The following is a 19,198-nucleotide window of genomic DNA, read 5'->3' on the forward strand; positions in this document are numbered from 1 at the left end:
CTATATCTCACATGAGTGTCTTGAGAGCGCTTGTCCACCCATTTAGACTTGTCACTTTTAAGTGTGTGGGTTTCTTTGAAGACCTCCTCGTGGGTTGGTGTACGGCCCAACTGCTTCTTCTGTTCCACATGAAATACAAAATAAGAAAAATTTTACATAAATAGATGTCTATTAAATAAGATCTAAAGCCACTTAAATTATATTACCATCCTCTCTATAGTTGAGCTCAATGGAATAGAACCACCGCAATGGACAGAACCACCTAAGAGTGACGCTCGATTCTCTCTTGCTTTTTTCCTTATATTTTTCCATTTCTCATCTGTTTCCCAATACCTTTCCAATACCTTTTTGTAAGCAGGAATTAGCCATTCGTGGGTTGTATCCACACCCTCACGGATATCTGACATCATTTGGCTAAATCACTTACTTGTCCTATACTTGAAAGCCCTCTAGAAAAACTCATCATCATCATCATCAATAAGAAAGTGGCTCTGCACATACTCATCAAGTTGCTACTTATAAGATTCAAATCACATGAACAATATTCAATCCAAAATAATTTTATTCAATCCAACACTTTTACCTTCCACTCCTTAAACCAAAGCTTCTTTGTCGGAAGAGGGACATCTCCAAACTTTTTGTACGGTTTATCATATCGTTTCTTGATGATCTCTGTAATCTTCTGAGAACCAGGAAGGAAAGGTAACCAACTGATAATTTCATAAAGAATTGACAAGTTAGGAAACTAAAAAAAATAGTTTTAAGTCATTAGCACTTTAATTTGAAATTAAAATATAGTAGTAAACACATTTAGATTAGGAGTAGTAAAAGAAGAAGAGTGATTAGTATTACTTGCTGAAAGAGTAATAAGAGGAATAGGTAATGCAGTATGTAAAAATTGTGTAGAAGAGTAATAAGAGAAATAGGTAATGCAGTATGGGAAATCCACTAGAAGCTGCTATTTTAATTATGGAGAGATCCAAATTTTACCTTGTTTTTCCATCGGGAACCAATCTTTCTTTTGTGACACTATTAGGAACCGATGCAGTCTCTGATGGAGGAGATGTACTAGAGCTTCTAGGTGTCACTGAATCAACTAATAGATTGGAATTGCGAAGCGGAGGAGGAATCGAAATTGGAGGAGGGGGTGGAGGAGGGGGACCCATACATCCTGGAGTAGGCCAACTTGGTGGAAGAAGACCCGTGTAGCCTGGATTAGGTACCATCAAATACAGTTGCTGGCTAAGTGATCCTGACTGAAAATCTGGCACAACCGAAGTCCCAGAAGAGGTGGAGGTGGTTGAAATAGCGGCTGCGGCAGTGGTGCGAGAACTTCTATGACCCTTGACACCTTTACCCTTGACCCGAGGAGCCATGACCTACATATATATTCAAGGACTATTATGAACAAAACTATCTGCAGAATATCATTTTGATAAGATATCATAAGTCAGAAATTGTGAATGCCTTAACAAAATTTTGAAATTCAATCCGTAGAGTAATAACTTAACTTTACTACAAGAAATTTTTGTTAGTTTAAATAACTTAACCCATTATGAGGCTTAACAAGAAAGCCAGTTAAAATGGATCAAATCTGATTGACAGTTATCATCAATCGAAAAAGCAAGAACCTTAAACAATGCCCTGAAATTAACTGGTTATGTTGCTTATACTTTCTTTAAACCTTGGAATTTTTGTGGCTTAGTAGTAAGCAACCACAATGTCATCAGCAGATACATTCCAAAGAAGGAAAGAACCGTTAAGATGGCACCTTTTTTTCACTAGGCTAGCCCTTTATTTTATTTTATTTATTATTATTTTTGACAGTCTTTCTTTTATTTTTTTTTCCATAGGAAATGATACATAACATTTAAGTCATTAACATCTGAATATCTTTCAATCACACTACAAAATAAGCATAAAAAGGATCACATTCACACGGCATATGTATCCATAGAGAGCTAGAGAAATGACTTACCTTCCAGAGAAAGCCAAAATGCCAGTAGTTAGAAGGCCTCCAAACTGCACAAAAAAAATGCTGAGTCGAAGAGGAAAGAGAAAAAAATTGATGTCTTAATTTCACAAACACTTGATAGCTGTAACATCTAAACTCTAAAGAGGAAAAAAGCAAGGAACTTTGAGAAATGGGAACTTACAATATTGAGATTTTTTGTCAATGGAGCACCAAGTAAGGCAGCAGAGATTAAAAACAGAGAGAGAGATTCAATGAATTTCCTTCACTACTGCCACTGCAACAAAGAGAGAGATTCAATCTTCAAACCAAACTGTAAGAAAGATATTAAAAACAATAAGAAAGAATATGAAGCTTCCTAAATTTCAGAAAAGGGACAAGAAAAAAAATTCCAGTGGTGCTTTAGACATGTCAGCTTAATGAGTGTGGGACAGAGTTATGCTTTAAATATATTGAATTTTTAAGACAACTAGAGTTTCCCTTTTGACCTTGCAAGGGTATGAAATGTATATCCATTTACTTTATAAATTGGATAACTTGTTGCTTTGTTTGAAGGACCCCAAGAAAGTGATTGCAAACCAGGATCAACAATTTCATTACATTGATTTTGAACCTAGTTAGAAACATGCAACAAATTATAAGATATGTGATGCAAATCTTTAGTTAGAAACCTTTACAATAAATGATACGAATTTATGCACTTACATATGATGCAAACCAAGGGGGAAATCGGTCATCGCTTTCTCCAGGACAAGTTTCTTTCCAAAACCTTGATGAAAGTAGGACTAGAGTTTATAAGCTATGGGATTCGTTAGTAGAAAAAGTGTAATTAACTGTTTAATAAAAGATTTGGGCACTTACATGTAGAAAGGGCTAACTTTGCTTTCATTGAGTAGAATATGCAAATGAGCTGCGGCCTTGTCTCGTTCATCTAACCAATGATCTTTAGCTTTACCAACCTTGCGACCAGGTCTATTAAATATTGATAAAGAGGCTTTAATTGTGTCTCTGCCGCCATCATTTCTTCCCACACGGGTTTGCCTCGATAAGATATGTGGTTCAAAGTAGAAAGAAACAAAACTTGAAGTCTCCTTTGCCAAGAAAGCCTCACAAATCGAACCTTCAACCCTTGATCTATTTTTCACTGTTCGATTGAATGCTCCTATCACCCGTTCAAACGGATACATCCACCTATATTGGACAGGTCCACACACACGTGCCTCATATGCTAGATGAATTGGCAAATGCTTCAATCAAGGGTCCCAAGAATATATCAATATTGGCTTTAGGGTTATTAGGACCAGGTATTAAGCAAGTCAAGAACAAATAAGGATCTTTGATACACATTCCAGGAGGTAGATTTTATGGAATTACAATTACGGGCCAACAAGAATAAGGCTTGCTAAATTGGATATTTGGGATAAACCCATCAGAGCAAAGACGTAACCTAATGTTTCTAGGCTCCAAAGCAAAATCAGAGTGGATACGGTCAAAGCTTTTCCATGCCTCCCCATGTGACGGATGGGTCATCACGCCATCATCACGTTGGTTTTTTATATGCCACGTCATGTGCGGAGCTGAACTCATTGACGCATAAAGCCTTCGAAGTCTAGGGATTAAGGGTAGGTAGTGCATCCGTCTGACAGGAACTCTCTTGGACTTACAACCACCATCGGAAATAGGCTTGAATCTAGGTGCTTCACAAAACTTGCAACTAGTTAGAGCAGCATCGTCTTTTCGATACAACATGCAATTGTTTGAGCAACAATCTATTTTGATTGCCTTCAATCCAAGCTTTTGCACTAACTTCTTAGCCTCATAGTAATCCCTAGGTATGGCACTACCCTCAGGAGCAATTTACCTAATTAAGGTGGCCCACTGCTTAAATGACTCCTGTGATTGGTTTCCCTCGGCCTTAATGCATAGCATTCTAACAGCTATCGATAGTTGAGAGTGCACACAACCTTCCCACAAAGGCTTTTGAGCTGCCTCAAGAAGATCAAAAAAGTTTTTAGCCTCTACATGAGGATACTCTGGACCAATAGAATCGAAAACCATTTCATGATACCTTCTGGAGTTGTCTTCCCAGCTAATGTCATACATATCACACTCTTCCACATTTGCACCACTTCCTGAACCACCTTCCCCACAATTATTGAATCCCGTCTGATTAATCCCTATGTCGTCAATCTCTCCATGTTCTGTCCAAATCCAATAATTTGGCATAAATCCCTTTTCCCACAAATGCATCTTAATAATGTTCAGCTCTTTATAATTTGTGCATCTACACTTAACGCATGGGCATCTACACTTTCCTTCTGACTTCACAACATCTAACTTACTAATTGTTTTTATAAACTCCTCAACCTTGTCATAAAACTCAGGTTTAATACCCCCTCTTGTTGGATTCAACCTATCATACATCCACACTCGATGGTGCCAAGACATTTCTTACGAATTTGATATTTTTAGTACCTATAAATCATCCAACACAAGCAACATTTCATCTATCATACAACATGCTATCAATATTTAACCATATCAATGTTTTCAATGCAATACAAGCAACAACACAACACAAGTAATATTTCATTTAACATACAATACCCTAGAAATCAATGAAGTTTTATAACACAAGAATTGCACTAACCTTAACTCCAAGCAAAAAGTTGAAGGGATTGAGAGAGAGAGAGAGAGAGAGAGAGAGAGAGAGAGTGTGTGTGTGTGTGTGTGTGTGTTAGAGTATTATTTTTATAAAATCATGAGCAAGGGAAATTTGGTAATTTACTATGGCAAAATCACAATCAGAAGACCCAAGAAAAGACCTAATCCAACCACTATAGATAAACAAATCACACAGAATTTTTTGAGAATCAGGGTGTGCTTGCTAACCTCACTGACTGTCACTTGGAGCAGAGAGACAGCTGAATTCTAAGTCGTCGATCCTGTGGAGTAGTATTAAAAAAAATTAATTAAGAAACTTAAATTTCAGCTACATTATTATCAATCTGTAAATGAGTTTTTAATTATTAATTTTATACAAATAAAACTGAAAATGAGTTTTTACTAAAATATATATTATTTTAAATGACTACTTAATTAAGGAGGCTAAGAATAGGAAAATGAAAATGAAAGAAATAATAGTAATTAAGATAAGGGAGAAGTGTAAGAGAAATAAATAGGTAAATATATGGACAGTAATATGTCTAATCAATTAGCAAAATAGTACAGCTGAATAGATAACAAGACACACTATATAATGCTATTATATATAATGCTATATATAAAGAACTAATTATATAGTTTGTGAAAATAGTACAGCTGAATAGATAACAGAAAGACTACTAGAAGGTGGAGGAATTCGATTTCCTAAAGTTCTAGTTTTACTTGGAACCATTTCTTCTGAGTCCCCACCTTTTTTCTTTTTGGTCATATTTCATTACTTTTCTTCATTTGAACAGTAAATGAGGCTTCTCTTCTTTCAGTTCCTATTGTATCTTATAGCAAGATTCTAGCTAAATTATAATTTGTTACCAAATTCAATAATATATTTCCAGTTTAAAAGCATATTTGAATCCTCTTGTTTTCTTTTTTTTTTTACCCTTGACTATAGAAGAAATTGAACCAATGAAAAAAGGGAATAATGATATCAAAATATTAAGGGAGACAGACCTAAGCTAAGGCAAAATTAATGTAATCACAAACTATAAAAGAAAGAAACATGATTAGATATTCCAACATAAATTATGCCACCCTGCATGAAAATAGTGATGGGCTTGTCATGTGATGCAAAAGCCTTCCAAGGTGGGCAATAACTAAATATGTTGATGGCATGGGATCAAATCAAATCACCAAAATAGTGTATACCACAACACATGACAAGGGACAATATCAATAATCATGGCATTGCAGATGCATCAGGTGAAACACCAAATATCATCATTCATCACCATCAGATTTTGAAGGTACCATCCGGTGGAAAAATTAGGGAGCAAAAGTTAATCTGCTAATGATTATCTTTATTATGGTAATAGTCATGTGGATGAAACATAAAATGAAAAAAAAAAGAAAAAAAACAAATGGAATTCCAAGTGGATAATTAGCTCAGAGGAAATCTAATTTCATATTTGAAGGGAAGTTAAGCTGAAAAAGAAAAATTACTTTTGTAGAACCTCAACATGGAGAGAGCGGCTTTGACTCCCAAATTGTTGACCTCAGCATCTAAACAAGAACAAACAATTAAAGTAGTAAGTCCCATTTCCATAATATGTGAGAGAGAGAGAGAGAGAGAGAGAGAAAGAGAGAGAGAACACCTTGCAGTCCTTGGTGCTCAAGTCTAAGGAATCAGAATGGAGTTGTCAAGTGGAAAAGATGGAAGCAGATATCAGTACTTTCAAGTCTACACTGAACACCAAAGAACAAGAAATAAGGGAGCTTCAAACAGAACTTGAAAAATGTTTTTGTGCAACTGAAGAGAAACATATGGAACTCTTGATCTTTAAATCGCAACTTGCAGAGGCTGATTCCAAATCATTTTTGGCAGAAACTGATAAAGCAGTTTGTATCAGTGAGAATGAAGATTTGCTTTGTCTCAGTAAAGAACAAAAACATAGACTCACATTTACATCAAATCAGAACCACATTGGTCCCCTGCATTGCAAATTACAAAAATCAAAAGCTGAAAAATATATATAGGACTACTAAATTTCAACATCATCAACAACCACCTTAGATTATTTTTCTGTTACATAACTCCTCAATCCAATTGAGAAACAAAAAGAATCAGTAAAGGAAAGAAATATAAATCAATTGAAGAAAAAAGAGTCTCTAAAATCCAAAGAATATTTTTCAGATAATATGATCAAATGGTACAGATATAAATGATAAAGGACGAAAATAAAGGAATATAGAAACATAAAAAAACCAGGTATCGAATTTTTTTTTTTCCATAGATATTTGCATTACTTAGAGGAGTTACCTCTTTTAAATCACAGGGAAAAAAATTTGTACGATACAAGTTCTGTGGAAGAAAAAGAGATAATCTGCTGGATCCATCTCATATCATTGATGAAAATAAATCACCACCAGAATCCATCTCATTAAAATTATTTGAAACAGAGATATGAATGGAGAGAATCAAGCAAGTAATCAAAGACTTGAATTTTTTGTAATTGGGAGGAAGAGTTGAAACTTGAAAAGTTGAAGCTTTCATCATGTGTAGAAACTGGAAAGAACCTTGGTGCTAAAGTGGAAATATAAATTAATAAATTAAGCTTTGACATCTCTTAAGAGGCAATATCATAATATAAACATATAAATAAAATTGATTATAATATTATAATTATTCAAATCCATACAGTCATATTCAGATATATATATTCTAGGAATTATATTCTAAGATACTATCACATTTTAAATTCAAATAAATATATGACAAATTAAATAATTGACATATAAGTACTTGGCCCTTAAACAAAAGTAGTATGCAGTAGTGTAAAAGTTTTTGTAATGTAATTTTATTTTTCTAAAGAACACAGTGGAGCATATACAATAATCCAATAATAAAAACAAAAAAGAGTGAGGTGAGTGATGTGTCACAAAATCTTAATACGACAAACATCTCATTCATTCTCTCATTTTCAATGTTATTAACATACAAATGCATGTTGAGAAAGGTTACTATAAAACAATACAATACACACGGTCCTGCAAGAGATATATATATATATAAAGCTGTTGTGTTGTATATGTATAAAGACAAATATCACTGTCCCTTTCTTTTTCATCAAAATGGCCAAACCATGTAAGTGGTGCTACCTTTTATTTAATTTTTAGAGAAAAAATGAAGAAATTAAACTATATAAGATAAAATAGGAAAGCTTTCATCAATGTGAAAATAAAAAAAGGAGCTAAAGTGGATTGTTGATCAAAAACTGTTCCTTGGTGCTCAAATCTAAGGAATCAGAATGGAGTTGTCAAGTGGAAAAGATGGAAGCAGATATCAGTACTTTCAAGTCTACACTGAACACCAAAGAACAAGAAATAAGGGAGCTTCAAACAGAACTTGAAAAATGTTTTTGTGCAATTGAAGAGAAACATATGGAACTCTTGATCTTTAAATCGCAACTTGCAGAGGCTGACTCCAAATCATTTTTGGGAGAAACTGATAAAGCAGTTTGTATCAGTGAGAATGAAGATTTGCTTTGTCTCAGTACAGAGCATATGAGATTGAAACCATATAAGCACACATAAACACACCTAAGCATGATCAAAATGAACAGCAAAACTCAACTAGGCATTTTGTCAAGCACTAACTGTGCATTACACTTTCAATGTGATTCACTCAGTAATAAGCATACATATACTCCAAATCTAACACGGGAGAAAAAGGAGCTGTTCACAACACTGGAGAAAAAGAGCATTTACTCACCGGCTGCGAGGAAGAAGGGCAGTGGCAGAAACACAACGGCGACACAGAGAGAGAAGGAGAGCGCTCGAATAGAGGAGACGGCCAACGAGCTTCCAAACGACGGCGAGGGAGCTTCCAATCACGGCAACACAGCTTCCTACGACGGCAACAGATCTTTTACGGTGGCGGTGGAGGCTGTGTCTGTGTAGGGGCTGCGGTGGTTGCGCCGCTGCGGGGCTGCGAGGCTGTGGGGGTTGCGGGGAGCTGCGAGGGCTGATGCAGAAGCTGCGTGGCTGCAGTGGCGGCAGAGACTGCGGTGGCTGTGGGCGGCGGGCTGCAGGGCAAAGAGCTCGAAGGATGTGGGCAAAGAGTTAGAATAGAGTGTGAATGGGATTTTCCGACAAAGACCTATAAAATTAGGGTTTTCAATATTTCCGACGGATTTAATTTAAATTACAGATGGATTTTCCGTCTGTAATAATTTAATAAAACGCACGTTTCGTCTGCATAATTACAGATGGAAAATCCATCTGTAACCATTCCACGGAAAAAAAAATTAATTTTTCCGACGGAATTATAGACGGATTTTCTTTTCCGTCTGTAATTTATGTTAATCTATTTTTTTTGTTTTCCGACAAAAAAATCCCTCTGAAATTCCGTCTGTATTTCAGTGGGATAAAATTCGTCGGAAATATCCGTCTGTAATAACTAAGTTTCTAGTAGTGTTTATACCGACATATATTCATGTTTTGAAGCTAAATATGGAAGCTAAATTGTAAATTTCAATGACCACGAAGGCTGTTTTCAAGAGTTTAGAATTCTTTTCACCATTAACAATTTTCAAAATAAAATCAAAGAGGCTATCTTTTTCCCTTTAGAGTTATGTTATCCTTTGGTCTTTACGGTATTGGGATTTAAACCTACTATTTTGTAATATATAGTCTGCAAATTTTTTTTAATTGCTATGAATATATTTTTGTTATTTTTTGTGGGTTTAAAAATTAACTAAATATATTGGATCCTATTAGTATTCATTGATCACTATTAATTACCTACTACTGTTATTTTTCATTTTCACTGTTCATTGGTCACTCTAAATATATTTGTTCTACTTGTGAATTGAGTGTTCCTCTATTAATATTTGATACTTTAAAATTTTTACATTATACTTTGCTTCATTTTTATTTATTTATTTATTTATTTATTTGTTCTTCCTTCCCACTTTTATATTTCTCTTCAATTTTATTTTTTATTTCTACCAAATTCTCTTTGGTATAAGCTTTTACTACTATTAGCAGCATTTGGATTCTCAAAGCAATTTTTGGTTCACTATGAGTTTTGGGAAGAAGTGAGGTGTGGCCATTTTGGGTACACTTGCTCTGTCAATAGTAAAAAAAGGACCTTCAAGGGCCATGAGGTTGCTATCAAAAGCTAAAACTTTGATTTTGATTGGTTCTTGAGTTTCATATTTTTAGAGTTCTGGTAAAGGTCTCAGTTTTTATTTACATACAATTTTTTTCTTTTTCACAATGGATCCTCAAAAGTTAATATTGTACTAGAGTTTGTTGTAAATACTCTTCAACTATGGTTTCACTAATTTTTCTCTCTCATATTAATCTGTTTATTTGATAATTTATTGTATAAATCGTACTCTCTCATATATAATTTTTTTTTAATTTGGATTATGGTATCATAAACATTTTTAGCATTTATCTTTATCTGAATTTGTTGCTCAGAAAGAAATTGAGAGTCAAATTTAACTTTTTTTGTCTTTTTTATTTTTTCTTCCACTTAAAATAATGTGTTGTAAGTTACTGTTATTTTAATTGTAATTTGTTAGTATATGGTTAGATTTATTTATCAATTGTGTTTTTCTAGAATTTTTTTTGGATGTGTATTGAATTATATAAAATTATAATTTTGTTGACAGGCTGAGTGCTGATTTATTATATGCATGAATAATATATTTTCTTACAGAATATGTTTATTTAGATGTTTGTATTTAGAAGTTTACTTGCTGGGGTCAGATTGAGCTTATTTGAATTTGTTTTTGTTGTGAGGTGAAATAGAAATTTGAATAGAAGATTTTTCATATTTAGAAAAAGCTACCTAAAATGTGAAAAATCATAATAAAAGTTCATGATGTTTGTATTTTGTAAAATATCCTGAGCATGATGTTTATGTGTTTTTTTTAAAATATAGGTAGATTTGGGTTGAAATTTTGTTCTGTTTGTGTGTTCTTTTGTTTAGATTTCTGTTTGTATTATTACCATTTATTTTATTGATTTTTAGCCATAAATAGTTTTGGCTTGAAATTTTGTTCTACTTGTGAAAAGATTAATTGGAACCTTTTTTTTTTCATTCTTCTTTGTGGTATTTGGTTACTGAGGAATGAACACTGTGTTGTAAGAATCAAATACTACGACAATAAGTGAATTTTTTTCTTTTGAGATGATTGTTTTATATAAATTATGTTGAATTTGTTCTCTTTTATGTGGTTTTATAATTATTTTTTGATAAGTGAAAGTACATGTTTACTTCTAATTCTCTCTTACGTGTTGTTTAAAAAAGTATGGTTTCACTGGACATTTGCTTTGCTGGGTTTTCTTTTTTTTTTATTTAATGTTGTTTTGTTTTGTTTTTCGTCTTTATTTCTTTATTTTTTTTTCTGATTCTATGTAAATGATTTCTTTTATCTAAAATGTTATCTATCGCAAGAGAGCTTTTCATTTCATTTTCTCTTTATACTATACATCTTCACTGATATTTTTTAGTGGTCTGCAACTATTGTGTTCTAGACTTATGGTTATTATTTCATCACCTAAAATTGTTTGTTTATATTTTCAAGCGGTAGTTATGATTCGGTTAGACATAATTGAATAAATGGAGTGGCATACAGTGAGCAAGTTTTTAGGATTGCCAGCTTACTGATATTCAAGTTTGTGAATGTTGCCATAAATCTTAATTTACTAAATATTTTTACATGAATCTCCTATTTCTTCCTTTCCTGCATCTTTTCCAAGTAAACATGCTACTGGTGTCCTTATTTTTATATTTGTTGTTTGTGAAATTGGATCTGACAGGGTCGACGAGTTTCATTTAAAAATGCATTGGTTTTGATGACTTCAAATACAGGGTCTAGTGCCATTTCTAAAGGATGGCACAACTCCATAGGTTTCTTGATTCAAGAAGACAAGAAAGCATCATATAGTGTCTTGAAATCGATGGTAATGGAAGAATTGAAAAAGTATCTTAGTCTAAAATTGCTCAATAGGATAGATAAAGTGGTAGTGTTTTAGCCCTTTGAAAAGTCACAGGTTGGTTCAATTTTGGTTGAGTCTAAGTCCATCAATTAGTTTTCTTTCAAAGTCCAATTATTTTTAGTTTTCACTTATAAACGCCTTCAGGATTTTAACTAAAACTAATATCTTTGTATTTTAGAAACTTGGTAATGCAAAAAATCTAAAGTTGTTAATAACTACAGGCCTTCTTTTAATTAAAAAAATTACTAAGGTTTAAAAACTAAGAAAGAATAAGTTGTCTTTCAGTATTTTAAAATCACAAATTAGTCATTTTGTACAAAGTTCATATATATAAAGGGGAGGACTACTATGTCGACTTTTATTTGATATCTTCTGTATCTTTAGGGTTATTTCTTTGTTATTTTTTATGGGCCTTAGTCTTTTGTTTATTTCTTTATTTCTTGATTCAATGATTTATTTCTTTTTTTTGTGTTTCTGTGGGGATAAATATTAGGAATTATTAGTAATATATGAGGTCCATGTTAGTTTTATAAGTATCATGAACATTTTTCTTTTTCTGATTTTGTGTACTGAAAGAAATTCAGTCAGAGTGAGATTTTTTCCATCTTTTCTTTTAATCAAAATTGTATGTTTTAACTTACTAACCGGATTTTATTTGTATAATAAGCACTGTTGTTGTGAATTTTATATATAAATATACATGAACACCACTTGAGTTTTACTTGGATGCTATTTAGATTTTTTTTTTTAACTCACCCCTTCTTCTATTATGGAGGCTTATGGCTTGGGAGAAGCTTTTTGAGAAAGTTAAAGTACGTAACACTACTACTTGCTTATTTTTATATAAATTATGTTTTTTTTATGTGGTTTAAAAATATTTTTTTTTGACATGTGAAAGTTCATAAGTGTATAAAAAGTAAGTAGAATGTTGTTTAAAGAAAAGTTTTTGGAAATTTTTGGAATTTTTTTACAAGTGATACATTTTTATGTATTTAATTTCAAAAAGCTTCTGTGGTAAAAAGTGAAATATTCTATAAGAATCAATGCAGTGCACTTTTTCTCTATAAGTTTATTTAATTTCTATAAGAAATATTCTCTCAAATATTCTACAACAAACAAGTTCATGCATTTATAGGGTTCAATTTTAGTTGTTGGTTTTTTTTTATTTGTATTTTTGAAAAGTCGTCATGTGTTTTGTTACTATTCTTTATTTTGTTCTTGTTTTGTTTATCTGATTTTTTGTTTTTATCTTTTTGATTATTTATTTTATTTTTCTCTTTTTTGAAATAAAATTAGTAAGAAGCTTATCCTTATTTGTATTATCAATACCACTTGAATTGTACTTGGATGTTATTTACATTTAGTTATTTATTTTTTATAATGTGGAGTACAATTGATTGAGCTATTTTTATGAGTTTTGGTAACGTATTTAGATAGTTGTGGTTTATTTTTTTTTCTGGTAGTCGTGATTTTTGCTAAAAAATATTATCTCCTGCATTATTTTTTAATTTTATTAGATTTTCAAGGAACTTATATTTAGAAGTAGTGAAATGGAGTGGGTAATGGCATTTTCAATTTCAGATAACCTTTTGTCCTTTTTCTCCTATTTCTTATTGTTATCATTGAAAGTTGTTCATCTTTTTTAATTGTAATATGTTAGTATATGAAGTTTATATATCATTGTCATCATGTATTTTATGGTTTTTTTTTCAAATCACTGTGGGTTTTCTCTTTTATGATTGTTTTCTGTTAATCAATTTTTATTTTCTTTTATTTGTATGTTTATTGAGTGTTTGGGGAATTAAGGAGTTTAGTTAATTGGTTTTGTGCTTTGAAAAAGAGCAAATTGTTTGTTTGTCAGAAAGTATCAAAAATTGTTCTAATAACTAAACAATTGAGACTGAAGTTTTATATTCTTTTCTTAGACTATTGTTTTTGCTTGCTGAAAATATAGCTCAAGTATATAGGTTCAATATGCATTCGATTTTTTTGTTTTAACGAACATGAAATTTGAAATCTTTTAGTTGTGAAAAAATTAATTCGAACTTTTTTTTTATTTTTCTTTGTGGTCTTTGGTTGTTGAGAAATGAACATTCTATTATGAGAATCAAATACTATAATTTCTAGGACAACCACGATGATTTCTTCAAAGTCTATGAACTTAAGATTAGAAGATTGATCATTAAACATTATAGTTCAACTAGATGTTTTGGAATTAAACATTATATCATTTCAAAATAAAAAAAATCAACCATGTGTCTAAATACTTGCTTATTTTTTGTATTTGGCATGCATGATCATAATAACAAGTTGGCAACCGTAATTCAACGACTTGATAGATGAAAATAAATTACTCTACAGTTAATTATTTGTGTTTTTTTTGTCAAATAATCTGTTTTGCGTTCTTATTTTGCAAAGACATGGTTATATGTTTGGTTTGGATTATTCTTATGATTGATTAGTCTGTCAATTTTGGAGTGATAATATAGTCTAACCTAATAAACTTAAAATTACGATTTTTGATTATTTGATATTCATGTTTTTAACAGCTTTTAGAAATTTTATTAGTTAACACTCATTGAATCCGTGACGAATACCAAGAATGAAACTCCAGTTAAGAGAGCTTATCAGGGGTTATTGTTTATTTAGGATAGAATTTTGACTCTCAGATTTATAATCAACTCTCCACAACTATTAGTCTAGAAGTATTAAAAGGGTATCGATAAACAGATTTACGTGTAGAGAACTTCCATGAGCTCACTGAATCTTAGTGACTTTACCTTTGAACTGCAATTTCTGTTATCTTAAGCATGCCAATTGATACTTGATATTTTTCTATGCTGCAAAACAAGAGTTGGAATATGATTGGTTGGTTGGTGAAAATATTTGAAAGATGACGGTTCAAATGAAAAATATGATGTATTGGAAGTTTTATTTATTTAAGGGTGAATTGAAATTTTATTGTATCAAATTTTTCACGCTTTTAAAGCATCTTAAATGCCATACTTGCAGTATGGATCCTGATTTTGGTGCCACTGATGGGAACTTCTAAGAGGAAGGTTTATGCCAAAGATTTTAATTATTTATGGTCTATTAATTATTATATTTAAGATACGGGTTAGATTTATTGTGCAATAGGATTTTGAAGGTATTCTTTGATTGCATTCTTACACTTTTTTTTAAAATATTAAATGATCTAGAACATCAGTTGATTTATTCAAAAAAGTTGTAAAGATTAGATTTGTTATCGTACTCTATTTTTTGTGATAGTGTGATATTATCAGTATTTTAATTTTCTATCCTATATTAGCAAAATTAAAATCTATCTTCTAAGATATCCTCATGGAGGCAATATGTTTACATTTCATGTTTATTTTATGTATGCTTGCTTATTCTATTTCAATTTATGCCAAACTAATGATCATAAACCTGTAAAATCAGTTGTTGATCACAATGAATATATTTTTTTACTTTTGATGTTTATTTAAGATTTTTTGATTTTTTAAAATGAAGTAATTAGTTTTTGAAACACATGATTAGGTATATATTAAATATTAGGTTGGCATAATTATATAAATAAAAAAGGATAATTCAAATTTTGAATTGGCATGATTATAAAGAGAAAGAGGAGTGCTACACATACAAGTCTTTTTGACTTACAAGTCTTACAAGTTACTAGGCCTTTTAATGCGTTATTCAACGTTTCCTATTTTCAAAGCGCTACACTTAGAACGGTTCTTCTTCTTCTTCCTCTTCTTCCTCTTCCTCTTCCTCTTCCTCTTCCTCTTCCTCTTCCTCTTCCTCTTCCTCTTCTTCTTCTTCTTCTTCTTCTTCTTCTTCTTCTTCTTCTTCTTCTTCTTCTTCTCTTCCTCTTCCTCTTCCTCTTCTTCTTCTTCTTCGTTTTTTTTCGATTTTCATAGTTTCTGAAATCAAGCTTTGAAATCATTTTGAAGAAGAAGAAGCAGCAGAAGATGAGGAGAAAGAGAAAGAGTTCTGATAATAGTTACTTTTATTTTTATATTACAATAAATTTATCTAATTTTTTAAAGACATAGATATTCCTGTCATGTTTCTTTTAGTAGCTCACTTTAGTATGTTGTTCTTTTATTTTTCAAAAAAAAAATAAAGAAAATGACATATGAAAACAATCTAAATGTGTGACTAATATTTTATTCTATTTTTTATACCAAGAGTTTGCGTCAAGCCAACCACCGTTAGCTTCAAGTCATCCTTTTTTGTAAGAAAATTATTCAAACCATAATATTTTGGTAAGCGTCAAATTTTATCGTATTTTTTGTTAAAAATGATATAATTAAAGCATTGTTTATTTTTTTGAGTTAATACGTATTGCACGTATTTTTTAATAAAATAACAATAAATTTTTTTTATGAGCAGAATCGAATAGAAGAATTTAGTAAATAGAGATCTTCTAAATGAATGTGTTGAAAAGTAAATGCAGAAAACGAAAATACAAAATTAGTCCTAAATGAAAAGATTTTGTGAAAATGCATAAACTTAAAATCACATATTCATGTGTTTTTAAGGTGATTTCGAAAGATCATCTAATTCAAGTTTCTGTAACTAGAAAGTAATTATTTAGGTGGTTCGAAATTTTCTGGTGCTACTTTTGGGATATGTATTATATTTTGGATCCAAAGTTTTTCATGCTCTAAAATTCAAAATATATATAATATATGAACTTGTTAGTTAATCTATGTTATTTTTTATTGTATAGTATAAATAGTTGCTGTAAACAATTGTGAACTATTTGATTATCTTTTTTTTTGTATTAAAAATTAAATTACTGTGGTATTTTTTTTAAACTATAATATTAATATCAAATATAATTTTTTGTCTAAGATAACTTGAATATTTTGAATAATTTCATTTTCTAAAATTTTGACAAGTGGCATATTTTTTGTGGCTCTTATGGATAGGCGAAATAATCCAATTTATATGGATTTTTATGTATTTCACTACGATAAAGATATTATTAATATATTTTTGTTAAAAGTAATTTAAGATGAGTTGGGGTTGAACTACTTTAATGGATTGGATGATGTTGCATATAGTATAGAAGATAATAGGATGTATGGGAATATGAAAAGGTTAGAGTTTACAGTTTTTTTTTTAATTCTTAATTATTCTTAGTTTTATACATCTTATATTTTAATTACTGTATTTATAAATATATTTATTTCAATATATATATATATATATATAATTCATTGTGTAATATAATGTTATTATTTGCTTCTTCTATTGTCTATTTGTTTTTTCATTGTTTTTTAATTTGTTTTTTTTTTTTTTTTTTTTTTTTTACTTTATATTAAATTTTTTTTTTAAACAACAAAAATTGAACTTTAGTTTTTTTTTTTGTTAATTACACTTGAAGTTCTAGTGTGCAAAGGATTCGGAAGAACATTGAAAATGAAACTACTGTCAAGAAGAGGTCAATAACAAAAAAAAGAGGGTATGTTAATTTTTTTTGGTTTAATATTAGATTGGTGTTACATGTGTTGTTGATTTTGTCACTCTTGATATAATCTGATTGGTTGATAAGTTTGTTACATTCAAAGTGTATTGATTTCAAGAATCAATTTCCATTTCACAATATTTTGTATAAGCTTATCTTATATCTTTCATTGTTATCATGTTTAGTTTCCTTATATTTTTCCTATAAATTAAAATTGAAATATATAGATGTGTTGTTAGACATCACAGCAAGAGGTTGACTAAGTATGATATGAAGGCTGATCGATTTGTAAGTTTGTATAATTATTGTTTCATACTTATTGGTGAATTTATTTTTTATGAGCTATTTCTAACTTTTTTTAAACAGTATATTTCCTGTGAGTTTGCTAGGTTACTACTTAAGAGTGGAGGATCGAAAGATTGGAAATTTACGGTTAAGGACTCAAAGATTGCTAACACCTTTGCAATGCATGTCTTGAAAAATAAGGGCATGAATCGAGAGTACAAAATAGGACCTAAATGGAAAGATTTTGTCAGGATGCATAAACTTAGGCCTGGATATTTATGTGTATTTAGGAGTGTTTCAAAAGAAGATCATTTGATTTAGGTTTCTGTGGTTAGATTGTAATTATTCAGCTGCTTCGAGACTTTCTTTTGTTAGTTTTAGGATATATATTCTATTTTGGACCCTGGAATTTTCATCATCTAAAATTCAAAATATGTATGGGATGTGAACTTCTTGGTTAACCTAAGTACTTTTTGATATCAGATGTGAACAATCAAATTAATATGCTATTTGGTTATCTCACTCCTCCAGTTAGCTTTATTGCAATCAGATGCTTCTCTTTTTATATCATTATTATGAATGTGTTAGATCCTAATTAGCATTGATATAATGATATTATATCTGGCAGGTTGCTAAGTTTAGATGTAATTTATGTTTAATAATATTACAAGTTGATGTTCCCTTCAACTTTTCTCCTAATTAAAAGTGCCTAATTGGTTGACATTTTGCACTGTTCTAAACTTTTTTAACTATTTAATTCTGGTAAGATCATAACTTTTTTAAACTAATTTTATTTAGCTTGATCATCTATTCTATTTTTCTTTAGAACATTGTCACCTTTAAATATGGCTATGTTTGATTGATTGGATATCTAATTCAACAGAAGAAGTTATTTAATTAATATTTTTTCTCTTTAAATATGACTGTGTTTGTCTAATAATAGGTTTTCTTTTCATTCTGAGTCTTTTAATACTATTTTAACTTGCATATGATTTTGATTTGGGGAGATCATTATTGAATAATTTATTTTTAACGTGTGTTCATAAGTGTATCACCCGCTGCTAATAAGTACCACTGTACTTCGAAGTATTTCAATCATTGTATTTATCCCACCGCAGTTGCACCTCTTCCTCGAGATTCTATGTTCTACCACCAGGTCCAGTGTGTGCACTTCCATTAAGAAAGGAAACGCAATGCATTGAGCACCTAATTCATAACTTTGTAGATCGTAGATTTGTTGTGATAAAACTAGAACCACCACACGTAATGACTAATAACCCAGTACGCTTAATTTGAAGAGGACAAGAGGCCGCAGTAATCACTATTGCTCCGCCTCCATGTAAACCTCAAATACTTTTAAAAAGACTAAGATGAAGTTGAATATGAGCTTCCGTAATTTAATATTATAGTTGAGTTGGAGAAAGAAATCGTGTAATTAAAGGTTCTCATTAGATTGTGAAGCAGTTAACATTAACGATGATGAACGCACTAAGACCCCACGTAATAATTGGTGAAGCACATACAAAAGATAACTACGATAAGTCGATAACTAGAGTATTATCTCATGGGACAAGGTCTGTAGGATATTGTGGAAAATAATCCATCTTCTGTGGTTGGCAGATCAAGAGAATGGAAGATGCAGAATGTAAATGCTTTGCACATCCTTCAAATCTCATGTACTTCCGAATTTTTTTTAAATAAAATAAAATAAAATTATTTTCTAAAACCATAAAAAAAGGATTATATATTAGTATTATTTTTTTTCGACAGTTGTGAAATTTGTGAGGCGAACT

The 19,198-nt window shown here is 30.9% G+C and overlaps 1 protein-coding gene across 2 annotated transcripts; it reads right to left on the reverse strand.

Moving 5' to 3' along the window:
* On the reverse strand, window positions 1–18,160 carry LOC107643702 (probable inactive serine/threonine-protein kinase slob2). 2 transcript variants are annotated; one of them, XR_002363123.1, is made up of 4 exons: window positions 18,147–18,160; window positions 584–682; window positions 207–491; window positions 1–119 (listed from the first exon to the last, which is right to left on the reverse strand). XR_002363123.1 is itself a non-coding variant. In XM_021124113.1 (4 exons), the coding sequence occupies exons 1-3, from the start codon at window positions 1,374–1,376 to the stop codon at window positions 450–452; spliced, it is 555 nt and encodes a 184-aa protein (XP_020979772.1). In that variant the 5' UTR covers window positions 1,377–1,390; the 3' UTR covers window positions 1–119; window positions 207–449. The 2 variants fall into 2 exon arrangements, 1 of the variants encoding a protein (XP_020979772.1); XM_021124113.1 differs by lacking the exon at window positions 18,147–18,160 and adding an exon at window positions 991–1,390 and having other exon boundaries at window positions 584–710.

Source organism: Arachis ipaensis, chromosome B05 (assembly GCF_000816755.2).
Source record: "Arachis ipaensis cultivar K30076 chromosome B05, Araip1.1, whole genome shotgun sequence".
Lineage (NCBI taxonomy): Eukaryota > Viridiplantae > Streptophyta > Magnoliopsida > Fabales > Fabaceae > Arachis > Arachis ipaensis.